At 33.3% G+C, this 26,226-nt stretch overlaps 10 protein-coding genes across 10 annotated transcripts; 6 read left to right on the forward strand and 4 right to left on the reverse strand.

Annotated features, from left to right (window-relative positions):
• Window positions 1–439: 439 nt before the first annotated feature.
• Window positions 440–8,074, forward strand: DFA_09209 (uncharacterized protein; the record flags this gene model as incomplete). The annotated part of the gene is made up of 12 exons (XM_004354513.1): window positions 440–2,035; window positions 2,136–2,173; window positions 3,604–3,628; window positions 3,704–4,176; window positions 4,240–4,691; window positions 4,758–5,434; window positions 5,514–6,609; window positions 6,660–7,123; window positions 7,202–7,233; window positions 7,465–7,576; window positions 7,677–7,921; window positions 8,011–8,074. 12 exons carry the CDS (start codon window positions 440–442, stop codon window positions 8,072–8,074), a joined length of 5,274 nt encoding a protein of 1,757 aa, XP_004354565.1.
• Window positions 8,075–8,200: 126 nt separating this feature from the next.
• Window positions 8,201–9,025, forward strand: DFA_09210 (uncharacterized protein; the record flags this gene model as incomplete). Its single annotated transcript, XM_004354514.1, has 1 exon — window positions 8,201–9,025. One exon carries the CDS (start codon window positions 8,201–8,203, stop codon window positions 9,023–9,025), a length of 825 nt encoding a protein of 274 aa, XP_004354566.1.
• A 221-nt stretch (window positions 9,026–9,246) lies between these two features.
• Window positions 9,247–10,077, forward strand: DFA_09211 (uncharacterized protein; the record flags this gene model as incomplete). The annotated part of the gene is made up of 1 exon (XM_004354515.1): window positions 9,247–10,077. The coding sequence occupies one exon, from the start codon at window positions 9,247–9,249 to the stop codon at window positions 10,075–10,077; it is 831 nt and encodes a 276-aa protein (XP_004354567.1).
• Window positions 10,078–10,669: 592 nt separating this feature from the next.
• On the forward strand, window positions 10,670–11,630 carry DFA_09212 (uncharacterized protein; the record flags this gene model as incomplete). The annotated part of the gene is made up of 2 exons (XM_004354516.1): window positions 10,670–10,809; window positions 10,898–11,630. The coding sequence occupies 2 exons, from the start codon at window positions 10,670–10,672 to the stop codon at window positions 11,628–11,630; spliced, it is 873 nt and encodes a 290-aa protein (XP_004354568.1).
• Window positions 11,631–12,379: 749 nt separating this feature from the next.
• Window positions 12,380–14,658, reverse strand: DFA_09213 (C2 domain-containing protein; the record flags this gene model as incomplete). Its single annotated transcript, XM_004354517.1, has 6 exons — window positions 12,380–12,631; window positions 12,713–13,360; window positions 13,447–13,707; window positions 13,789–14,323; window positions 14,411–14,552; window positions 14,637–14,658. The coding sequence occupies 6 exons, from the start codon at window positions 14,656–14,658 to the stop codon at window positions 12,380–12,382; spliced, it is 1,860 nt and encodes a 619-aa protein (XP_004354569.1).
• Window positions 14,659–15,010: 352 nt separating this feature from the next.
• Window positions 15,011–20,009, reverse strand: usp40 (peptidase C19 family protein; the record flags this gene model as incomplete). The annotated part of the gene is made up of 5 exons (XM_004354518.1): window positions 15,011–16,562; window positions 16,635–17,895; window positions 17,967–18,480; window positions 18,542–18,774; window positions 18,851–20,009. The coding sequence occupies 5 exons, from the start codon at window positions 20,007–20,009 to the stop codon at window positions 15,011–15,013; spliced, it is 4,719 nt and encodes a 1,572-aa protein (XP_004354570.1).
• A 100-nt stretch (window positions 20,010–20,109) lies between these two features.
• Window positions 20,110–20,280, reverse strand: DFA_09215 (uncharacterized protein; the record flags this gene model as incomplete). The annotated part of the gene is made up of 1 exon (XM_004354519.1): window positions 20,110–20,280. One exon carries the CDS (start codon window positions 20,278–20,280, stop codon window positions 20,110–20,112), a length of 171 nt encoding a protein of 56 aa, XP_004354571.1.
• A 316-nt stretch (window positions 20,281–20,596) lies between these two features.
• DFA_09216 (uncharacterized protein) lies at window positions 20,597–21,869 on the reverse strand (the record flags this gene model as incomplete). The annotated part of the gene is made up of 2 exons (XM_004354520.1): window positions 20,597–21,434; window positions 21,850–21,869. The coding sequence occupies 2 exons, from the start codon at window positions 21,867–21,869 to the stop codon at window positions 20,597–20,599; spliced, it is 858 nt and encodes a 285-aa protein (XP_004354572.1).
• An 86-nt stretch (window positions 21,870–21,955) lies between these two features.
• Window positions 21,956–23,056, forward strand: DFA_09217 (NAD-dependent epimerase/dehydratase family protein; the record flags this gene model as incomplete). The annotated part of the gene is made up of 2 exons (XM_004354521.1): window positions 21,956–22,519; window positions 22,604–23,056. 2 exons carry the CDS (start codon window positions 21,956–21,958, stop codon window positions 23,054–23,056), a joined length of 1,017 nt encoding a protein of 338 aa, XP_004354573.1.
• Window positions 23,057–23,190: 134 nt separating this feature from the next.
• DFA_09218 (uncharacterized protein) lies at window positions 23,191–26,146 on the forward strand (the record flags this gene model as incomplete). The annotated part of the gene is made up of 4 exons (XM_004354522.1): window positions 23,191–23,407; window positions 23,501–25,218; window positions 25,318–25,953; window positions 26,099–26,146. 4 exons carry the CDS (start codon window positions 23,191–23,193, stop codon window positions 26,144–26,146), a joined length of 2,619 nt encoding a protein of 872 aa, XP_004354574.1.
• Between the last annotated feature and the right edge of the window lie 80 nt (window positions 26,147–26,226).

A 26,226-nucleotide genomic window follows, 5' to 3' on the forward strand; every position in this document is an offset into this window, starting at 1 on the left:
GACAAATAACTTGAGAGAAAGAACATAACATATGGTGTACCAACCGGTACTTCACTTTTCAGTCTAATCTCAACTTGTTTGAATTTAATATATTATTATAAATAACATAATTATAAATAATATTTACAGAATACTATGTTGTTCATGATTATTATTATGATGATAAAAAAAAAGCTCACAGCTGTAACCTCATTGAAACTAGCTTTCTCTCTTTGAAAAAATAAAATTAAAAAAAAACAAATACTTTTAATTAAAGTTGGCTCTCGGCAACAGTCTTCGAATCTTGGGAACCACTAGTTAGTTTAATATATTAATGAAGAAGAAGATATAAAAAGGAAGGAAGAGATAGTATAGATTAAAAAGTTGTAGTATAGGAGATACGAGAGCGTAGAAAGAAGAAGCAAGGAGAGTAGAGTCATTGTACTCCTCATCATCAAAAATGAACAACAACAACAACAGCACTTCGAGTAGTCTCAGTAGATCCCTTCTCGACTCTGATTTAGACCCTTATTCTCCAGGTTATCATAATAATAATAATAATAATAATAATAATAATAATAGTCAACAACAACAACAACAACAACAACCAAATCAACCACCACAACTACAGCAACAACAACAACAACAACAATCAATACCCATCCCTCCTCAACATCATGGAGCTAATCATCAACAATCAATAGAAGAGATGTTTGACAAGATTGATTTATTTGGTGATATTGGTGGTGGTTCCGGTTTAGATACTCCCAAACAACAACAACAATCAACATCACAATCATCAAAAACTATCAATAATAATAATCTATTGGATTTATCTGGATTTGAACAAATATTATCAATTAATAATAATAGTAATAACAATAATAATAATAGAAATAATAGAAATGATGAAAAGGATGAAGAGATAAGATTTAAAGAAAAGATATTTAATAGTAATAGATTGGATTCATTGATTGAACAATTAAAAGAGACGACATTGATACATGGAGAGATTCAATCGGAAAAGGCAATCAATGAGAATAACATTCGATCTTTGTACAGACAGTTATGGATCGTTGCCGATGATGTACAGACGCTTTCGGAAACGTGTCCATGTGGATCGACCGTCAACCACGTTGTCAAGAACCAAGTGTCACGTCTCAACATTGATATTGCCAAGCAGCTCGAAACACTTCTTACCCAGAACCACCATTACAACACCTCTCAATTTGTCGGCTCTCTCTTTTCACAATCTCTCAATGAGTTGCGTGTCCTAATCTATTTGTATAGGTTTGTTTGTCGTGACCTTGAAAATAGTAATAATAATAATAATAATGATTTGATTGACGACTTGTCTGATGCATCGGATACTGATACATCTGCAACATCAGCTGCCAAACTACTCAACACTGAAACGATCATACTTGACAAACTCGTGACTGCCTATAGTAGTAGTGATAACACGACTGTGCCGTCACCACCTATCCTCAGTTTGTTGTGTCAACTTACACTCAAGCTCAAGTCTAAACTTGATACTTATAGTATCAGTGCTAGTAAGCAGCAGCAGTCGTCATCAACCCATGGATTGGATGGAAGTGGTAACCTAATCGACACGATTGATTTTGAAGACGATATATTGACATCAACGACTACACCACAATCACTACTCCAACAAGAAAGTGTTAAACGGTACAACAAGATTATTGCCGATGTTACATTCAACTTTAAACAAGAGTTTGTTGCATGGGGATACATATTGATTCAACCGACCATCGAAGATGTGTTTCAACGCGACTGGTTACTTAAACTATTCCACATACCCGATGTGTTGGCTGCCAACCAAGCAGGTGTCACACCCAACATCAAATATCTCTCCGAACAATCCTACATCAACCTCGTCTCTCAACTCGACTTTAAGAATCGATTTGCCAGACTCACCACCTACCAAAACCTCAACGTCCACGATAAAATACTCTATCCTCTTCAAAAAGCTTTGGAACTCTCCATCTCACTTAAAATGATGCAATTATCTCAAACCATTTGTAAAATATTAGCTGTATGTAAAAAAAGAAACAAAAAAGAAAAAGAAAAGAAGATAGATGTATTAATCTTTGTTTTTATTTTCTATGTTTAGTTGATATCATTTTATTTTGAAGATGAAAGTGAAAAATGTTTGGGGATATTATTCAAGAGTGTATGGCCGTCACAGTTGCTGTCGTGTACGGTGATGCCAATGTTTAATTGGAAGGTGATTAGTTTGGAGAGTTTGCCATTGGTGTTTATGGATGTATACCAGATAACACTGCCACCACAAGAGTACTTGAGATTATCTGATTCGGCCAAACAACCGATTCGATATCAATTCTTTCACACTCTGATCAGCTACCAGTACATTATCAACCAGGTGTACGCATTTGATAATACTGTGCAGAGTTTTAATTCCAATTCACGATTCCCACAATTGCAACTGCTACGTCGTTTGGCACAGAAATCAGTGGCTGATGAAAACACCATGTTTGAACTACTCAATGACGGTGGTACAACGTGTCACCTATCGCGTATCATATTTGACGAGTTGTTTTATTTGGCATTTATCTTTAAAATGCCCAATATGATGTATCAGCAGGGTACGTTCCCTACAAGTCTAGTGCAGACGCTGCGATCAGAGATATTCTCACAACTCCACATCTTGTTGCAGACACACCCATTCTTGGCCAATCGGTTCATGTATAATGTCGCGCAGTCGATGGTGTCGATTGATGTAGAGTCGGTCACGATCTTTCTCGATCCGCAGGGGTCAAAGTCGCCACTCTACTTTTGGGATCTGACGGGTGATGGGCTCAACTGGCTCATCTTTATCGTGAGCCAGCGATTGTTGCCCACTAATATCCCCGACTACCAGATACTCGACCAACCACGCTCCTTTGTACAGCAGTTTGTGATTGACCCGCCTCCATACGAGATCACACAGCAACACGCCAACATAGCGTCGGCGATCGCCAGTCGCGTGCTCATGTCGATTCACTGGGCCAAGGCAACACCGGTCGGTCGCTACAAAACGATTTTGATGTTACTTGGAGGCCGCAAAGTGCTCGGCAAGTGGATGCCCACCTTTGTCAACCACAGTCGACTCTTTACCAACCCCGATGCCGGGTCTATCCTGCGTCCTCAGCTCATTGAAATACAAGAGATTAATCCACGTGCACACATGTACTTTTCACAGGATGGTGGGTTATTACTCTACCTGCAACTCTTGTGCTTTATTAATATGGCCGTTGTAGACGTCCCGGAAATGTCTACCAACGACATTCAATACAATCTGATCAATCGAGTCAAGCAGTTTGTCTATGGCAGCTTCTTGCCAATGATGGGAGGTGGCAACGGCGGCATTGTCCTCAACACCAACAACACAGTCCAATTCGAAATACTTGCATCGACATTGACTATGGTCATGTATCTCGTCAAAGACCATCTCAACCAACCCATCCTCAACGATCTCTCGGAACTATACCATCAAATCACCCAACGTAAACAACAATTCTCCCCAAATTTGAATATTTTATTATTATTTATTAAACCTTGGTTTAGTAATACAATCGATTGTTATTCAAATTTATTAAATAGTTGGATTAAATTATTAAAAGTTAATGTAAGTCAAAATAGAAAGAAAAAAAAAAAGAAAAGGAAATCTATTTATTTATTTATTAATTTAATTTTCATTTAGTTATTTGATGAAGAGAATTTAACAATATTAAATTATTTAGCATGTGGTAGTTATTTAAAGAATTATGGTAATGAGATGATAAGAGAATTAGAATCATCTTCTGTATCAAATCATGATATAAAAGCAATGACCAAATCATTGGAACGTAGACCATGGATTTGTTATATGATATTAATGGCACATATACATACACAAAAGAAATCAATGTCACAACCAAAGTTAAAGGATTGTTTGGTACTGATAAAGGAAATGGCTATCGACCTCAAAACCAATGCCATTTCACTCATCTTTTGGGAACAATTTTGGGTTCTCTATTTTGAATTACTCATGACTAATCAAACTGATCCCATGTCTCAAGACACCAAGAATAATCTATATTCCACAATCTCTCTCTACATGAACAAATATCCAATGACTCCTCCAATTAAAAAAATATTTGAAACTTTTACAACTTGGAACAAACATACTATATTGTAAGAAGAAAAAAAAACAAAAAGAAATATAATATAAATTAATTTAATTCTTTTTTTATTTAGATCATATAATGGAGAAAAATTTATAACACCATCAAATGAAGAATTATATAAAATATTTATAACCAATGCATTATGGGTATTTGCAAAGAATGAAGATAAATTAAATCAAGAACGTAATCAAAAACATTGGTTGTCTGGATTTTCAAAGATTATTGATCCCAAAGTATTGTGTGATCAATTGCCAATGATCAAACCTGCAACTGCCAGTGACTTTAGTTTGGAAGTGAAGAAATACAAAAATTTCATAGAGATTTTAACAACCACCTCTAAAAATCTTTCAAATGGTCATAGACACAGTAATTCTGGTGAATTTGAAGGCATCAGATTATTTAATGATCTAAAATTATATATTGGTCATTCTAAAAGATTATCAAATGATATTTTAAATGATGATAAAGTATTTTTAGATCTTAGTCAAAATTTACATACTACTACTACTTCAAAACAAAATGGTAAAAAAAATAGATATAGAAAAAAAAGAATTATATGTTTACTTACTTATTTTAATTTTTTTATAGTATTATTAAGATGTACAAATGTTTGTATTGGGGTAACAAGTCAATATGATCAAAAAATATCAAAACCAAATACTCATATTCAAATGGAGATTCAAGAGAATAGAAAAAAGTTTAATCAAAATTTCTATTCATTGTTTGAAAGAATCTATCAATTATCACTATTGGCATGTGTTGTAGAAGATGAACATCTTTTAACCATGTTTAAAGGAAGAGAAATTGATCTATTCAAACATCTTGTCGATTTGGTTCAAGATAATCATACTGATAGTATTGTATCAAAGTTGATTTGTACTATTAGAGAGATTGCAATTGACATTGGTAGAGAGATTTTGACCAAAGATCCATCAAATCAACAATTCCTTGTTGATTACTTTTTCAAAAAGGATCCAAAGAATGGTACCACTTCGGGTGACTTTTCCATTTTTATCAGTTTATTCTCACCATCCAACATTACAAACATCAACACTTATTTGGATGTATTAGAGGATTGTGTTCGTTTCAATGGTATATCAAACAAAGAAAAGAGAGAAATCATCGACTTGTTTAAATTGGAAAATCGTATTCAACAATTATTTACTTGTCCAAGTGGTAAAGATCGTCTTGTTAATCTCTTACCTTATTTTATTACTTTACCAATGATGGAATCAACTATAGTTTTAATTAATTCTTTATTATTTGTATGTAAAAAGAAAAATAGATATATATTTATTTTTAAATATTAATATTCATTATTTTTTTTTATTTATTTAATTTTAGATTGACTCATCACATTTAATTAATATAACATTAATGATGGTAAAATATAAAGCATCATTTGAATTGATGGAAAAGGTGTTTGGTAAAAGTAAACCATTTTATGAATTTTTAAAGTCATTGGGTCACTCGGACCAACAGAATCTTATCATTCAGACTATCATCGAGTTGATGACAGACACCAAGTCTGTGAGTGCACTGTTTTTGCTTGGTAATATTATATCGTATGATTTCCTCAACCGACCATTCCTTCAGTCGCTGTTGACCAAGATACGTCTTATTTACATCCAAGCGATCCGACCAATCGACAATGCCACCTCACCAAGCCAACACAGTCAACCCTATGTATTGAACAATACCGAATTCAAACTGTCGTTGGATTTCTTTGTCGATTTGACATTGTTGATCCCACGTGCCGTCAATATGCTCTGGGAGGTATTCTACTATGGTTATATGCCACTTCTCGATCAAATGGAGACACATGGCAGCTCGGGTGTGGCCGATCGTCACACTCAGGAATTGGTCGAGTTGATTGGTAACCTGGCGATTGGAGGTCACATGAACGTGGCCACGTTCCATATTCAGAGCGCCGATGTATTAGAGCAAATGTGTCATGTCATTTGTCAGACCATCTACTCTGATATTGTAGTGGCTATTTTCTCTATTGTCGATTGGAATCTTCTCTTTTCAATGGAAAAGATTCCAGATGTCGTTGCACTACACTATCTCAAGCTATCGATCTACATGTCGATCATGAATGGTCGTTCCGTGTCGGCACCAGAGACTGGATTGGCATTGGCATCGGAAGGTGTCTCTTTGGATTGGTACAAGTGTGGTGATTTGTCTGAAGCATCGGTTGTCTTTGATGGCAGTACCTTTACCTCCATCATTGCAAGTCCCACCCTAAAACTCAATCCCTCACAATCCATCGTCGAAGCATTGACACTATTCAAAGAGATTACTCTCTACCTTGACAATTATTCTCTTGCTATTGCTCTAACCTTGGAAATTCGTTCATTGTTATATTTTATTGCTCAAAGTTTTGATCATTCTTCTTGTATGTCTAAAAAAAAAGAAAAAAGAAAAAAGAAAAAGAAAAGTATTTATTTATTTATTAATTTAATTTTGATTTTGATTTATTTATTTTAGATTGGTATTTACCATTTGTAGATCAATTAAATTTAGTACAAAATTTATTGTTACCATTGATTAGATCATTGGCAGAAAACAAGGCAGCCAAAGATCAAGAACAATCAGGTATTCAACAAAGAATGAAATCGATTTTAAAGATTACCATGTCATGTTTGGAATTCTCTCAACATTTGCCCAAGACTGATTGTCCACTCTTTTACGGATCACTCACTACCGTCGATGAACAGGGACACTTGGATTCATACAACAAGATTCAAAGAATTATGATGGCATTTTGTTCATCTCTATCGATGAATCTTTGTTTACAAATCATGCCAATTGCTCATATCGTTCTTCACGGTACCAATTATTGTCAAGTAATGGAATCTGTTCTACATTCTTTCTTTACCGATGACACTATCCCAGTTTCAACTTTAATTAACAAATATTTAGTATTTACAGACCCTCATTTAATTATTGAAGTAAGAATGGAAATCGAAATCAATTTAATTTAATTTAATTTAATTTATTAATTTAATTTATTTTATTTTAAATTTTAGAAATCAATTCAAAATGGATGTCCATTATTATTGTATATAGTTGTTTTACAACAAATTAAAACAAATACTTTTGATGTAAATTATTTCTTGGATCATATCTGTTCGATTCCATGTGGTAGTAATCGAGAATATGAACTTTGGGTGATATGGATTCTGATTATCAAATTGATTCGAACCAATAGTATCAATCTAAAGAATAACAAACAGATTGGTCAAAAGATTAATACCATCAAATCTTGGATTCAATCTTATTTTGGTAATAGTAATCCTCTCACCTCCTTATTCTCAAAAAACAAAGCTGTCCTACCTCAAACTCATTTAGCTTCACGTGCTTGTTGTGTATTTTTACAAAGATCTATCCTTCAACAAATTGGTGTATGTAAAAACAAAACAAAAACAAAAAAAAAGAAAAAGAAAAAGAAATCAAATATTAAATATTTTAATATTAATTTATTCTTTTCTTTTTTTTTAATAGAAATCAAAAGAAGATGAATCATTATTAAATACAACATCAGATTCATTAATGGAAATGAAAAAGAAATCAAGTCCAACATTTAGTAGTGGAGCAGGAGGTGGTAGTGCAACACAATACCATGCTTTTAATCAATTTTTTGAACAAGCCGAAAACTTTTTATCGCCCATTGTAGAGATTGATGATTTCTCACAAATCCTTGTACAAACTCTTATCCCATTTGCTTCCTATCTATTAAATTTATTAAAGTATGATCCTTGAAGAGAGAGGGAGAAGTAATTAATAAATTAAAATAAAGTAAAAAGTGAATGGAATTTCATCATCTTTTCCTTTTTAGTCCTTTTTCGATCGATCTCCGACTCTACTGGTCCGTGCCACGCTTGCATCGTCTGCTCACGTAGTCTATTTAATTTATTTTAATTTTTTCGGGTTTTTACCAAGAATCGAAGGACACAGCCTCTGATCCCTCAAGAGAGAAAGGTGGCCCTTTTGATTTCATTTTTAATATCTTTTTTTTCTTTTTAACAATGAAATTAATATCAGTATTTATATTAGTCGTGTTGGCTGTTACTACCGTCGTTAATACACAAACAACAGTTGACTCTTGTACATACATTGATAAATATGGGTATTACTATGACTTGCGTGCACTAGCTGGTCAAAACTACCAAGTCGGGCCTATCATATCACAATTTGCGTCTGGCTGGACCCAATTGTTTTCGGTCTGTTCTGTCGACACCCAATGTCAATCGTACAACTACGCAGGTGCTAGTGGATGCTCGTATTGGAATGGAAATCAGCTCCATGGTTTAACTGCTAATGCCGTCACTCAACGATTCGGACCTGTTGCCCCAGGCACTGGAGTGAACCTCATTTCCAACTCTACCCAGAGTAACCTCGTTGTCAATATGGTGTGCAGTGTCTACAATAACCAACAATCAACTTGCGTTGAAAGCCCACAACATACCTACACATGTACCATCTACTCGAATGAAGCATGTCCATTCTATCAAGCTAATGTCATCCCAGCTACCAAAGTCTTAGTGTCTTGTCAACAAGGTGCAAGTGGATACGGTCCAAGTGGAATCCCATACACCAACTATCAATGCGTTGTACTCAATACCTCACCATTATCACAATACGTCATGTTGTACGCTGTCATCGGTGATACCGAGATTGTCAACATTGAAGGCAACTTTTCACCACTTGAATCATCCAACAATGGTACTGGTCTATGGTACCCTTCTCAAGCAGCCTCTCCTCTCCACCCATTCTCCAAGGTCTCCTTTGGTTACACTGTAGAAAATAATGAACAGAATCCTCGTTTCTTACCTGTTGTAGTATCTGATTAAAATGTATCATTTTTTTTGACAAACAAACAAATAAATAAATTAATATTTTGTAAATAAACAAAGAGAAAGAAAAAAAAAGAAGAAGTATACTTGCTCATTTAATATTATATTATAGTTTGCTCTATATTTGATTTATTTTAATTTTTCGAGTTTTTAACAAGAAAGGTACAAGCATGCTTTGCTTTCAAAAACCACCAACTTCTTTTTTGTATTTACAAACAATGAAATGTATTTCAATATTTATATTTGTTGTATTGGTTGTTACTACTGTTGTTGTTAATACACAAACAACAGTTGACACTTGTACATACATTGATAAATATGGGTATTACTATGACTTGCGTGCGCTAGCTGGTCAAGACTTCAACGCTGAAATCAAATCAATTTTTTCTAGTGATTGGACCCAATTGTTTTCAGTCTGCTCTATAAACACCGAATGTCAATCGAAATATAGTTACCCAGCTGCTAGTGGGTGCTCGTATTGGGGTGCAAATAAACAACTCGATGGTTTAACTGCTGAAGCCAACACTCAACGATTCGGACCTGGTGTTGTCCCAGGCACTGGAGTGAACCTCATTTCCGACTCTACCTCTAGTACTCTCATCGTTAATATGGTGTGCAGTGTCGACAAGAAGAATTCGACTTGCATTGAAGCCCCAAAAAAAACATATACATGTACCATCTACTCTAAAGAAGCATGTCCATTCTATCAAGCCAACATCATACCAGCTACCTCCACTATCCAAGTGTCTTGTCAAGGTGCAAGTGGATACGGTCCAACTACAATCCCCTATACCGACTATCAATGTAGTGTACTCAATACCTCACCATTACAATCACAATACGTCATGTTGTATGCAGTCGTCAGCGGTGACACCAAGCTTGTCGATATCAATGGCGACTATTTACCACTTTATAGTAATGGTACGGGTCTATGGTACCCTTCTCAAGCAGTCTCTCCTCTCGTTCCATCCTCCAAGGTCTCCTTTAGTTACACAATAGAAAATAATCAACCAAGTCCTCGTTTCTTACCTGTTGTTTTATCTGATTAAAAAGTAGAACAACCAATACAACTAACTATGTTGTATCAAACATCATCATCTTGAGACAAAAAAGGAAATCACAAGATGGAATTAAATATTTGTAAATAAATTAAAGAAAGATCCTATAGATCTTGATTCTAAGATAATCACCCGTTGTAACCCTTAATCAAAGAATTCATACAGATCAACAGGATATTATTTAACAATATTATTATTATTTTCAGAGTGACAAACAAAAACACAAAGCGCCGACGTCAGCACAAGTGGTTGTTTTCTTTACGATTGTTTTAGAACAGCGAAAGAGGAAAGAGAGAGAAAAGAGAGTGAAGGATGTAGAGACATTGATCAAACAACAAGCCCGCCCACAACACACTGCACTCACACACACAAGCTAGCTACATCAGTGAAACAGCAGGAAATTTCCAATGGTCGTAATGATAAGGAAGGAATAAGAGACATCATTAAACAACACCAATCATCATCTTCATCTTCATCATACTAGTCCAATCAGAATTTAAACTCAACTCTCTTTTTGAGTTGTTCAATCAATATATAGATAATAATAATAATAGATAATAATAGATAATAATATTAATAGATAATGAAACAACAATTAATAACAACACTTTTATTGATATGTGTTTTTTACAACATTCAACCTTTAAATGCTCAATTAACAAGTAACAATTGTACATTTACCGATAGTAATGGTTATTATTATGACTTGACACAATTAACAGGGTTTGTATTTCTCTCTCTCTCTCAAAACTAAACAAAAACAAATTAAAAAATGTGTACTTACTTATTCTTTTTTATTTTCTATTTTTAGGGAAGATTATACAATTTACCCAGTTCAAAGTAAATGGGCATCACAATGGAAACTTGTTTATTCAGTTTGTGGATTGAGTAAATATTGTTCGGCTGTATTCCCAGATGGCCAAGGATGTCAATTCTGGGCACCCAATCCTTCGAAATATATTGGTTTGTCGGGACTCGCCTCAACACAAACCTTTGAAACATTGACAACTAGTGTTGGAGAAGGTCTCATCTTGTCATCGAGAGCCAACCCCAAGACTGTTGGAGGCTGTCAAGATGGAGTATTCTTAAACGTCCATTTCCTATGCTCCGAGTCAACACCCATCACACAACCAACGGCTGTCGAGGACCCCCAATGTACATACACTGTCCAAGTACCAACACTCTCAGCATGTCCATTTGGCGGATCAAACGTTCACCCCATTCCATCAGGTACCGTTGAAATCGATTGTCAAGAGACTGCCACTGGTATGACTGTCGACGGTCAACCCTACACTTCGTATGAATGCACTGTCATCAATACATCGAGTAGTTTCCAAGAAGTAGCACTCTATGCCTACACTGGAGAACAACAATTATCCAAAGTATGGGGTCAATTTAGACCAGCCAATGGTGAAACAGGTCTCGGTATTTGGTATCCAAAGAACGGTATCTCTCCAATGAAGCCTGAAACTGCCGCCTTTTTTGGATACATGACAATCAATTCAACCACTCAAATTAAATTTTTACCTGTATCATTTAAATAATAATAATAATAATAATAATAATATTAGAGATATATATTCGTAATCCATCATCATCTTCATCATGAACCATATTTATTATTCTTCCTCCTCTAAACTGTATATTTTATTAATAAAATAAAAAGACTATTTTGTTGATCACTCCACCAACTTCAAGAGAGAATAGAATGAATGCTTTAAACAATTATTCTCTTTTAAATTAATCTAATCTTGAACTTCGAATGTTTGAGAAAAAAAAACAAAAAAAAAAAAAGAAAATAAGTTTGAAACTTTTTGAATCATTCTCTCTATTCAAAGGTATTTTTTTACTTATTTACTAGCAAGACAGAGACCACCATCAACACACAGATCACTCATTCTTTCAATCTATATATAACTATTTTTCAAAAAAATATTTACTAGCAAGACAGAAGATCACCACCAACACACAGATGAGTAATGCATGAGAATGATGACTCAAATCAACCTCCAATAATAGAAAACAAGCACTTGTATTTATAATTCTTTATATAAGTAAGAAGATAAATGGCTTGTCGAAGGCACTCAAGAAATTAATCCATTCATCTATTTCAGGTATGCATACTATCCCCCCACCCTTTACAAGGGATAATATCGACCTAGAAATAGATGGATGGAGAGACTAGAGAGAGAGAGAGAGAGATGAATGACCAAACGAAAAAGTAGAGTATGTATAAATTAATTTGTTTGTTTATTGTTGTTTGGGTTGATACGATCGATATATTCACAAAATATTATGGCAATAATTCTTTAATCTTTTTAAGTGATTGAACAACACCGATAACAAGTGGAGGGTCTGTAGAATTTGGAATCAATTGGTAACAAATATCCAAAACATTGTCGATATCATCGATCGACGATGAAATCAAATCCTTTAGTTGCTCCAATTTATCATTGCCAGAATGAATTTTACCTGATGACCCTGAATATGGTATATCTGGCATTGGATAATTACTTGGGATCAATGACTTTATAGCTTCACTTTCCTATATATATATATAAAAATAAGTAAATGTATTAATTAATAAATAAATAATAAATATATATCCTATTACTTATCAACTTACAAGTTTAATTTGTTTAATTAGATTTGCAACAGAAATACCTTCTTGAATATTAACACATCTTAGTACTTGAGATTTGATTTTGTTGATTTTTGGTCTGAGGTCACCTCTAATGGTACCAATAGCCCAATTCTTTAATGCAATGGTCTTTGTCAAGACGTCTTGGGGTACTGGCATTGGAGGTGCCTTGTTGTTTGGATTGCTTAAACCAACCGATGGTTTTGGTTGAAAGGTTGATGGTTGTTGTGGTTGTTGTTGTTGTGGTGGTTGATTTGGTAAAGATGGAGATGGACCTGGAAGTTGAGTTGGTTGTTGTTGTTGTTGTTGTTGTTGAATTAATTGTTGAAGAGAGTTGGTAGATGGAGCAGCTTTATATACAGATTTGGGGATATTTCTATTATCTGGTAATTCGTATCCCTTGATGGCCATTCTCTTTTCCAAATAGTCCATCAAATGATCGTTACCAATCTTATATTTTTGTTTGATTTCATCCGATGAAATGGGGTTACCCTCGATATTGATACCTGCACCCAATTTACCAAGTGCATGACAATAACCAATCGATAATGGTAAGTCTGTTAATTTGTTATCCATAATATTTAATACAACCAATCTTGTCATTCTACCAATTTGTTCTGGTAATTCAATCAACTAAACAAAAACAAAAAATAAATAAATATAAATATAAATATTACAAACACTCAAAAATAACCCATCTATCAATATCTATAGTTTACCTTATTGTTACCAAGATTTAATTCCAATAATCTTGTAAGTTGAGTAAATTCATCGGGTAATTTAATCAATTGACAACCATTGGCATCCAAAACTTCAAGGTTTTGTAAACCACTAAATGAAGAGGGGAATGTCAATAGTGGATTACCAGACAAAATCAATTCCTCTAATCTTGCAAGTTCACCAACCTCTTTACATAATGTTGCAATCTTGTTGTTTGCAATTTCCAATTTCTCCAATGCTACCAATTTATTAATTTCTGGCTACAAACAAACAAATAAATAAATAAAAAAGGTTAATAAAAGATTGATTAATTTGGTTTGTTTTTTTTTTAAATTTCTTACAGGTAAAGAAATTAATTGATTTCCATTTAAAGATAAAACTTTAAGTTGAGGAAGATCTAATAGATCACCTGGAATATTCATGATTGAATTACCAGAGAGAGCAAGTTGTTGAAGAAAAGCAAATGTTTTGACAGAGGGGAACATTTTGATTTGATTGAATCCCAAATCCAAGTTTTCTAGCTTTGGCACGTGTTCAGAGAGAAACTCTGGAATGGTCTCTAGACCGATACCAGTGAGATCTAAAAGATCACCGTTTTCATCGTACTGTGAAACACGGTTGTTGACCTCGGTCAATAGATTCGAAGGCAAACGGTCACGTTGTGCATTTGACGATGTGACGATACGTGCTTTGATACAAATCTCACCCTTTACAAAATCATCTGGATGCGATGCTCTTGGTTGAAGAGTATGCCATGTTGGTTGATCGTCCAATGTCGATAAATCCAAAAACACCTCCCCCAAAAAATCATCCGATGACAATGCATCCCAATCCAATACAATTATATGTAATCTTGTATCCATTGGTGATATTCTCCTACAATTCATATAAATAAATAAACAATATTAGGTATATATATTTGTATCAGCGTATTATTCTATACTATTGTACATTGTTACATACATTAAAAAGGTTTCAGCCCATTTAGGATTTAAAGTCTTTTTCTGAACCTTTGTCTTTTTCTTTTGAGGACCTAAAGCTAAACTAACATAGGGATCTGAGAAACCATTACTATCAGATGCACATAAATCTCTTGCTTCGAGAACTACACAAACAAATATATATATATATGTAAGTATTCTTTTTTTCATATCAATCTATCTATCTATCTATCAATCAATCTAGTTACCATTAAGTTGTAATATATTCATTATTATAATTTCTCTATCTCTCTATCACAATCTCTTTCTTTTCTCTTTTGTCTCTATATTTTCAAAAATATCTACTACTCTTTCAATGCTTGTCTTTTAGTTTTATAGATGATAGTTTTGTTTTTTTTTAATGTTTAATGCTTGTGTGTGTTTAAAATCTGACCAATGATCTAAAGAGCTGTTGTAAGTAGTAGGTTGATAGAATGGTTGCATTGTGGTCCGTTCCCCTATTTAAAAAAAAAAATGAAAATTAATTAATTTTCGGATAAGCAGTGGGGTGTGATATCGATCGAATCGACAACGACTCTTTAAATTTAAACATATAGATTTTGATTTATTATTGTTATTAATATTAATAATCATCGAGTTGAATCTTTAATTCAACTTCTGGTGCACGATATTTTACAACCTGTTCACGATGACCTGTTCCAGAGAATGAATATTTACTACTAAACGATGTGGTGAGGTCCATTGCTAAAGCAAACTTGTCATTGTCCTCTGGATCATCTCTTGTATCGATATATGCAATCATATCACCATCTCTAAATAACCATGGTTTACCTCGCAATTCATTGGGGTTGTGTTGAATAGCTGCAAGTTTCTTTTGTTTTGGTGGTGGAGGTGGTGGTCTTGGAATATTACTATTATTATTGTTGTTGTTGGTATCTTGAGATACTTCTACATCTAAATCGACATCTATAACTTCTGGAGAAGTTTCACCATCAACTTGACTTGATTCAATATCATCTTCTATCATTTCATCATCTGATAAGAATTCTTCTAAATTGGTTGTATCTGGAACTTGACTATTATTATTATTATTATTATTATTATTAATTATATCAATAATTAAATCTTTTGAAATTGAAACAGTTGTAGTTGTTGAATCTTTTTCCTTTTCTTTTTCTTTTGACTTTTCCTTTTGATGTTTGATAAATTGTTTTTTAGATTGTTTTTTTCTTCTTGCTTCAATGATTCTCCAAGGATTGATTCTTTGATGTGTGACATATTTGAATATTTTCAAGTATTGTGGTTCTATTTTAGTGGTTTCAGAGATGAATTGTTTCAAATCATTAATATCCTTGCCGGTGAAATAGGCTTGGGTTGGAGGATACTCGAAACTTTGGGATTCTGGTAATCTCTTGTGAATGTACAATAGAATGGGTGGAGGTGTTTTTGACTGATCAACCTTTTTCTGTTTGGGGATAATTAAACTTTTCTTTTTATCCTTTACAATTACCACTTTTTGAGGACGTGATTCCTCTTGATCGTCTCGGCCACTTGATTTATGATGTTTCTGTAGTTCTTGTTCTTGTTGCATAATTTGTTTATCATCATTAAATTCAATAATGATATTTGCTTCTTGTTGAACATGTAGTTTTGCAAGAGACTTGCTCATTCCTGTAAACGATGTGAGTAGTTTTTCATCATTCCACAATCTAATATCCATTTCTTTGGCATCCAACTTTTCCACATCCTCTTTTGATAATAGTTCACGGAATGCACCCCATTCCAAGACCAATTGTTTCAACTGTGAAACCAATGTCTTTTTGTCTACTGGAAAGTCACCAATAGGCGACACAGTGTAGAGATCGGCTGTTTGTGGGATGAATTGTGGGTTGAGATGGAGTGCAGGCGAAGCTGGTAGAGAGAATCTTGTAAACGTCGTCGTACCATTGTTGAATCGATACACACTAAACTTTAGCAATATCTGATCCTTTGATGGCAAGATACCTCGTTCTAAAAACAATGTATCTTCATTTCGAATGGCTCCTTCCTCTAACGTTCTATCTTCATCCACTAGAATCACATCTGGTTGATCAAATACATCTGACGTCTTTAATATATAATTTGATTCATTTTCACTTATATTTAATCCTAAAAATCTTAATAAATATTTTTTCCTACAAATCAAAAAAGTAAAGTAAATAAATAAATAATTTCTTTTTTGTTTCTTTTTTTTTTTAATAACGTACAAAGAAAGAATAGTATTCTTTTTAGAATAATTAATTGAATGTTTACCAAGATCTTCATGCATGATGTTAAGGGTGATGGTTGGGGTAGTGACAGTACCACGTTCGATAATGATGAGTGAACCACCTGAAAGACCGACATGTTGCAGACTAAAGGTGTCGTCAGAGATGATGGTGCCTGGGGAGCCACCAACTTGTGTCTTTCGGATGATGGTTTGAGTGACAAACTCTTGTTTTTGTTGGGTTGATAGGTTGGGACGGACAATGTCGAGGATCATCTCTTTGAGTTGGTAGATGGTCGATCCAGTGTCAACAAAGAGTTTGTGGGGTGGTGGAGGTGCACCATAGGCAAGATTGTCGTTATAGTCGATACGATCAGTCACAAAGATGTGGACCTTGTCACGATGTCTCTCAAACTCTTGCATCAACATGCTTTGTCCGACTGACTTTGAAATGGTGCCCATTTCACCCAACGAGCTATTAGGTGTACGCTCTTCAACATAGAGTTCTGTACCACTGAAAATACGGTCACCAAGAGGTACATTTGGCATATCATCTTCCATCGGTACGAGGTTAGAATTGACTAGGTTATAGACAACTAGTTTGTCTAGAGGAATACCTGATTCTTTAGACAGTAGTTGTTGTACATTGGCAAAGGTTGATTCTCGTTCAATTGACAAGTACCGTTCCTCTACATTAACTTGATTCGTCGTACTATCCTTGATATACATCTTGGCGCAGAATCTAATGGGGGGAGTATGAACACCATGCACTTTGGTGCCATTCCAAATCAACAGTCTTTCTCCTTCACGAAGTCCAGCTTTTTTAATGCCTAGTGACGATACTGATGACAGTGGAGTAGCCAATTGCACACGACCGTCTCTAGTCGATTGAATCTCTTGAATGACCAACACATCAGTTTGACTGAACCGGTCTGCATAGTTTTCACGAACCAATCGATACAATTCCTGAACACTTGTACCAATATCCAACTTTAACTGTTCCTCCTCATCATCTCTTCCTTGGTCTTGTCTAATCTTTACCTTTTCGGCTTCCTTTATCTCTACCAATTGACCATCTACAACCTTGTAATCATGACCAATAAATTTAGGATAAACAAACAATGTATTGACCGATGTTTCATATTTCATTCTTTGATCCTCCAAAGTTAAATTAAATGCTTCAATTTCCTTTTTCAAATGATTTGGTATATCATCATTTTTTAAATTTTCACCTAATTCTTTTGATCTATAAACAAGCATATCTTAAAAATAATAAAAATAAAATTAAAATTAGAAAAAGAAAAGAATACTGATTGATTGTGAGATTACATACAAGCTGATTCATGCTTATTACCAAATTGTTTTTCAATTGATGAATCTGGAATAATCGTAACTGAACTATCATTGAAATCAAACCATCCACTATAAATTGGTTTCTTTGATGATGAAACAGAAGAAGATTCTTTTTCTTCTTCTCCCTCTTCTCCTTCTTCTTGTTCTTCCAATTTATCTTGACTTTCATTATTATTATTATTATTATTATTATTATTATTTACATCTTTTTGATCTTTTGCTTGTTCTTCTTCATTTTCCTTTTGATCCTTTTGTTCATCTTGTGGAATATTAACTTGATTTGATACATCTTTAATATAGGAATGATAATGTCCACCATAAGCACCACCTGAATGAATTAAAACAGCAAATAATTCATAATATTGATCTTTTGGTTTAACTGGTTTCAAACCATTCTCTAAATCCTTTTCATAGGTTGACCATTCAGCTGTATATTTTGTCATATTTATAGTATTTGGGAATTTAAACTTTGATGTAATTTTTACTCTTGATCCCTAAAATAAAATTAAATAATTAATAAATAAAAAAATTGATTTATATTTGTTTCTATCTTACTCTTTTCATATCAAAATCAAATCTACGAAGTGGAATTGTTAATACTGGTGGTAATTTACCCATTTTTACACCGATAGTAGCTTTAACTCGTTCATTACAACTATCACAAAAATATTTGTTATCACCATCCAAAACCTCTGGTGTAACAAAAGATTTAAAACTTTCTTCCAATGTTTTAAAACCTTTAATTGCAACTGGTACATCTTGGAAAAATTCTTCTCTATCTTTAATTTCTATAAATTAAATAAAACAATAAGTTTTAATAATCTTTTTTTTTGTTTAATATTATTTTTTTTTGTTTATACATACTACCACAATTTGTACATTCAATTCTATTAATTAGGACACCACGATATAAATTTACAATTAAATCTTGAATAGTAGTACCTTTGAGAGAATGTTCGACTGCATCGAAAAGAATACGATTCAATTCATGAATATCTTGTTGTTGTACGACTTGTCCACTATCCCATCCAAAACTTCTTGTTAGGTTTTCAGTACTAATCGATGATACATCACCTTTTTGTAACATTGAAAATAATCTTTGTAATTCATATGCAATAATTCTACCTTTTTTCTTTTGTTTTGTTTGATTATTATTATTATTATTTGATACAGTTGCAGTAGTAGATGTTGTTTCATTATTATTTTGATTATTATTATTGTTACCTTCATTATTTTGATTATTTTGATTATTATCTTGTGGCATTGTAAAAATATTTTGTTGTTGTTCTGAATTGTATAATACAATTGCTTTGTTTTGATTATTATCATTGTCATTTTGAAATCCAGTGTTTGAAAATGCTCCAAAATATTCTTCCGAAGTTGCATAGGTTGGTGTTGGTGGATATGTTGATATTTCATTCATATTATAATCATTATCAACATCATTATTATTATTATAAGAATTATTATTATTTTGATTATTATGTTGATTTTGGTCAATAATAAAATCTTCTTCATTTGCAGTTAAAATCCAATCAATTAACTTTTCTTGTTGATAGGTACTTGGAAACTTTTTAAGACCGGCCAATACTTTATACTCTTCAAATCCAAATGCAAGAATCGATTGAACATAGTCTTGGTCATAATCAGCAAATGAAATGGTAGTGTTCATAACAGTATTGGCAATATCATCATTCAAACCAAACACATCGTCTGAGAATATATTTGGTCCGATTGTTGATGTTGCTGAAGATGATGCAGTTGCAGTGGTTGAGGTTGTATCTTCATTCATAAATGTCAGTTCCCTTGACATGGTGGTTGATGTTGTCGACATGGTTGTTGTATTATCACTTGCAACTTCACCTATACTCTTTTGATTTGTTGTTGTTGTAGTTATAGAAGATGAAGTTGATTGATCTTGTTGTTGTGACTGAGACTGTTGAGACTGCTGTGATTGTTGTTCTTCTAAACCTAAATCCTTTAATCCCAATGAATATAAATCATTCTTTAATTCTGGTGTCATATACATCATTTGAATTAAACTGTTCAAGTAACATGTTGCTCCTCTACAACAATGATTGAATGAAAAGTGTATATTATATAAGTACTAGTTTGATCAAAGACTATGAGGTTGAGACATACTGATTTAATAAACCAACAAAACCATTTGGAGTTCTCTTGTCCATAGGTTTTCTATGATATGAACTGGAATAACTACGACTACCAGCATAGGCTGATGCGGCTGGGTATGGTGCCCTATCATCTTCATCTCCTTCAAATAAATTTCCCAACATTCTTCCTTTTTTTTTTGATTATATAAATGCAATGTGTAGACTATGTGTAGTGTATATAAGATGAGAATATGAAAATACAAATAGATAAATAGATAGTTATTAACTTATCTCTTCAAAAGATAGAGATAATAAGACAAGTTGGTGTTTTAAAAATTTAATTTGCAAAGCACTTTGAAGATGACATGATTGAACGCCATTCAAAAAACTTGAGAAAACTTCATTATTTTAATTTCATTACATAACCTTGGTTCGTTCATTCATTCTTTTATGATATACTTATTATTTGTTCGTTATCTATCTATTTATCTATGTTTATTTAATTTATTGGTTTTTGAAGAGATATCATTAAAAACATTGGACGATGAGCTTCAATTGCGAGAGAGGGAACTTGTTTAATTTGATCGGGTGAAGGTGTAAACTCTTCGACCTTTCGAATATTGAAACCAACATTGATGAAGTGATTAATATAACTACTTATCGTACGATGTTGTTTGACAACACCCTTGACAATCCAATTTTCTATTCTATCACCTTCCATTTGATAGTTGTATAATGGCCATACTAATCTTTCTTCTCCTTGTTTGTATCCCAATGTTTCTTTCTCTTCTTCTTGTTGTTGATTAGGGTCAGTGGGTGTTTGAGTATTATTGTTTATCCAATTTCTAATGGTTGGTGCACTGTATATAGGGTGCTCGATGATGACTATAAAATGACCACCAGGTTTAACCGACGCGTAGACAGTATCGAGTAGAGTCGATAGATTGACTATATAGTGCAGTGTCAATGAACTAAAGGCAAGGTCAAATGCAAGTGGTGGTAGTTTGATCGTCTCTAAATCAGCTTGTGCGTATTCAATCGATTCTTCGTGTTGATTTAGTTGTTTGGCACGATCCAACATTTTAACCGATAGATCGTATGCTTTGATACTCTTGACATGTCTCTCTCTTGCCAAGTAGCCACTAAACCATCCATAACCACATCCCAAGTCCACAACACTCTCCAACGTTGGTTGATGCTTTGATTGCAGTGCTTCGTCTAGCATCTTGATCGTCGAATCCCATTCACAGATACCAGCTGCACCCTTTACCGATCTATCCATCTTTGCATATCCATCAAAGAATTCTTTACTATCATATATATTTTGTTTACTCATTCTTGACAAGAATATATCTATCTCTCTCTTTCTCTTTTCAACAATGAATATGAAAGATAGCTTGTCCCGACTTCGTTCGTCATATTTTTTTTTTAACGTTAACACCGTACTTGCATAATACTCATCTTTCTTTCTTTCGCAAAGTATATTTAACTCTCCCTCTTTCTCTTATATCTTGACACATCAATGTGACGATAGTTAACATAGTTTGTTCGCGTCTCAGCTCATCCGATACTAAAGGATGGGCGCATTACCAAATTCGGATACAATAATATAAATCTTTAAAGATTTAAATCTTTTTTTGCAATTTGCTGTGCTTCCCTGCTTGCTTCCCCTGCTTGCTTCTCCTCTGAAAGTCGTTGAGTTTGGGTGTACGCACACTATTCGTAACACACACAACCGAGTACTATAAATACTTTGGTGAAGATGTAGTCATTCAATTCATTCAATTAAAGATATATATCAAATCTATAAATATACAATCATAATATCAATCAATTATACATCTATTTAAACAAAACAATGTCAAATAATAATAATAATAATCAAACTATTGTATTTGTAACTGGTGCAGCTGGGTATCTTGGTAGTAATATCGTTCACGATTTATTGGTCAAGGGGTATAGTGTACGTGCATGTGTACGAGACCATACTAATGAAGCCAAGATTGCTCATCTCAAGGCATTCAAGGATGCAGATCGATTGTTGTCGTTTGTTAGTGCTGATTTGGAGAGTGCAGACTATTTGTCACTCATCAAAGATGTAACGTACATTATTCACACTGCTACACCTTTTATTCATGTTTCACCAGACCCAGAGAATGATATTGTCAAGCCTGCTATTGCCGGCACACTCAGTGTCCTCAAAGCAGCCGCTCTCACACCGTCTGTCAAAAAGGTAGTCGTCACCTCGTCGTGTGGCGCCATCGTCAACTCGATCGACCCACACCTCAAGTCTGACACTTACACCTACGATGAAAGTCACTGGAACACTACCTCTTCCTTGACATCCGGTCCATACTTTTACAGCAAGGTTCGTGCCGAACAAGCAGCCTGGGAATTCTATAAACAAAATCAATTATCATCTGTAAGTCCAACCATTGTCTAAACTAATAATAATTAATTAATACATTATACTTATTTATTATCTCTTTTGTTTTTATTGTTTTAGGAAACAAATAAATTAATTGTAATTAATCCAAGTTTAATTATTGGACCTAGTATGACACCAAATATAAGTGCAAGTTTAATGTTGTTGGTGGGATTGATCAAAGATGCAAAGGTACCATTTCCAACACAGGTGGGGTTGGTCGATGTGAGGGATGTGTCAGAGGCACATGTGTTGGCATTAGAGACGGACAAGGTGGATGGTCAACGTGTATTGGTTGCCAACAAAGTTGTGCCATGGCCAAAACTAGCGTCACTCCTCCAGGCTGAATTCCCTCAATACAAGTTCAACTCGAGTACCGTCGACCAGCCAACCACCGTTGCTCCGTGGGTATTTGACCATTCACGTGCCGAATCTCTTGGTATCAAATTCATCGATATTCATACCACTCTCAAAGACTCTGTCAATAGTCTTGTTCAATATAAGGTTTTTAATCCTATTCTTATTAACCATTAAGTTAAAATAAAATTAAATTAAAAAAAAAACAAAAAACCAATACTGTGAGCAGAGTCGCTCTTTCTTCTTTTGTTGGTCATTCATTGTACAACTATTACAAACATCATTTATTATTATTATGGATGAAATAAAAGATGATGGATAATAAAGAAGAAGAAAGTAAAGATGATAGATTATTTATATATCAAATAGAAACAAAACAACAACATAATAGTAATAATGATTATCAATATGATTTAACAACAACACAAACTAATGATATTGATGATAGCTTAAAAGAAAAGAATATAATAAAGAGATCAGAATCAAAGAAGAAAAAGAGAAGTCATGATGATTTTGAACACGGTCAAGGTATATATATATATATATATATTAATATATACTTATGAACATATCTTGTAGTTCTTTTTATTAACCTTTAATCTTTTGTTCTATATTAAAAAGGAGAAGATATAATTTATACGGAGAATGAGTTAAAGTGTAAAGTGAAAAAAGAGTTGATTGTAATTTGTACAAGATTGGGTATACAATCATCGATCAATCAATTAAAAGATACAATCATTCAACAAATCATAAAACATCAAAATGATCAACAAGAGTTTAAAAGCAAGATGATTGATAATAATCCATTATTAGATTACAACAAAGGATCACTTGAATACTCATTACCTTGGCCTATCATCAGAAGAATAATCAGTCAGCTTTGGCAAGAATCTTCTATTTGTACTTGTTATTATAATCAACAAATCGACAATTTGATTAAAGAAAATCAAAATACGAACCGTTTCATCTATCAAAAGTGGCCACTCTGTTTAATGTTGTGGAATGAATCAAGAATGAAATGTCCAATGCACACATATCATTACTTTAATGATTTGGATCCATCAACCAATATTTCCAAACTAATTGCATCTACTTCAAACCAAAAAAACAAATGGAGATTTCAACTGTTAACCATTTCAAAAAGAATCAATCAATTCATATCATCAAGATATTTGGATAATGTTTTGTTGAGACTAAACCAAGACACATTGAATCACCTCAACAATCAATATTGTCCAATTAAAACACCAAAAGTCCTTTTGTTGTATAATTCAAATGACCTAACATTTATTGGAGACCAAAACACAACGATATTTAATCAAGTTGAAAAGCTCAAAATCCATAGAGTTGACCTCAAACCGCCCAACAACAAGATATTACCTAAAATATTCAAAAATATCAAATCAATCACCGCTACCTATTCAAATGTATTGGGCCATTTGCAATATGACCGATTGTGTCAAAAACAATTCCTATCAAGTTTTAAGAATCTCACATCAATCAATTTACAATCATGTCAACATTTCAACTACAATAGAGATGTATTTTTGACTGCTTTAACAAAAATAACAACAGGAGGAGGAATAACCAAATTATTACTTCCAATTGATTGGTGTGCACTACCAATTGATCTTGACACTAAATTAGCCGACAGTATTGTCAACAGCAACATTATTCCACCACAACAAATGCCAAATTTGAAAACATTTCATTTTTACAACTATCAAATGGTTGGTTACACGTTTATTGATACAAATCTGACAACTATTGTTGACCACTCTCATAATGGTTGTCCAAACATCAATCCATTTATCAACAACATTCCACCAACCATTTCAACAATCAAACTCAAATCTGGTGATGAGATTCTTAAACCTTTACTTGCTTGTGGTTTGTTGATATTCAATATCAACAAAGTATTAATTGACAGTATATACGAAATGACTGATCAAATGATCAATCAATTTACCAAGATTGGATATAAATATCATGGAGCAACATTTAAAAGTCCAACAACAACAAAAAGACAATTCACTTTTATTAAATCAATACCAACTGCACCTAAAATAACTAAAACAAAAACTCTAACAATATCAACAACAAAAAAAACAACAGCTTGTTCAACAAACCAACGAGTAATAACCAACAGCAACAATAATAATAATAACAATCCAACCCTTCCATTTTATTTAATTGAAAAGATTATAAAATACTCTTGGCACAGATATTATTGTACTTGTGAACCGGAAACTAACCAAAATGATAGTCTTTTTAAGAAATGTCAACAACTCTGTAATGCCAAATCGAAATGTCCAATTCACAAGAATAGTGCTGTGCTTGTTAGTAATATCACCAACTTTACTCTTCATCAAAGTATCAATAGACTTCGATTTGGATTGTCACTCACATGCAAACGACTGTTTGAATTTATTTCAAAGAATCTAATCAAGAGAATTACATTTAAAAGTTCTCAAGTCACAAACATTCAATCTAAATTTACGAATCAATATTGCCTTCTTGGTAAATCTATTGAAACTCTAACACTTGATATAGATGATGCCAATTCGGATCTAAAATTCCCTCAACTCGATCACTATTCAAATGTTAGTAGATTAACAGCTGAAATTTATCAGGCAGAAGATTCATTTCCATTGCTTGTTGAATTTAAATCACTGACATCATTGGATATATCTCAAATTAAAATGTATCCCAATGGTTTGGTTATGGAAGAATTAATTGATGGATTAAAGGACATGTCACTCAAGAAACTCTATTTTTGTGAAAATCAGATACCTGAATCAATCTTTGAAGATTCATCTTTATCGCGATCACTAGAATCAATATCAATCAATGTCAATGATATGTTAACATACACCCCACGATTGTTTAACCTGCCAAAACTTAGACATATCAGAATCATCAATAATAATCACCAAACACCATTTTACAAAGATTTACTAACAAAAAATTTTGGCTTTCCTTCCTCTCTCCCACCTGGTATCCAAAAAATATCGACCAACGATGCCATTTGCACCAAAATTTGCATTCATAATCCACAAGTAAAAGAATTGGTAGTATTAAGACAATTAGATGCAGAAGAACACCAAACACTATTCAGCCACCACAATATCCAAAAGATTGTTATTAAAACAGTCAGACACTTTACCCAACCTTTTACATCTCGACCAACTTTCAATTTTGAGTACATTGCTACTTTAGTATCTAGAAATAGTTTTAATTCTCTCTGTTCCAAGAGGGTTTATATAAATAAAAATAAAAAGAACTTACTTTGATCAAGATCTTTGTAGATGTTGCAAAATAATAATAATAATATTTATTGTTTGAAA

Source organism: Cavenderia fasciculata, assembly GCF_000203815.1.
Source record: "Cavenderia fasciculata unplaced genomic scaffold Scf_EU5ZYIE01DZOHE-5, whole genome shotgun sequence".
NCBI lineage: Eukaryota > Evosea > Eumycetozoa > Acytosteliales > Cavenderiaceae > Cavenderia > Cavenderia fasciculata.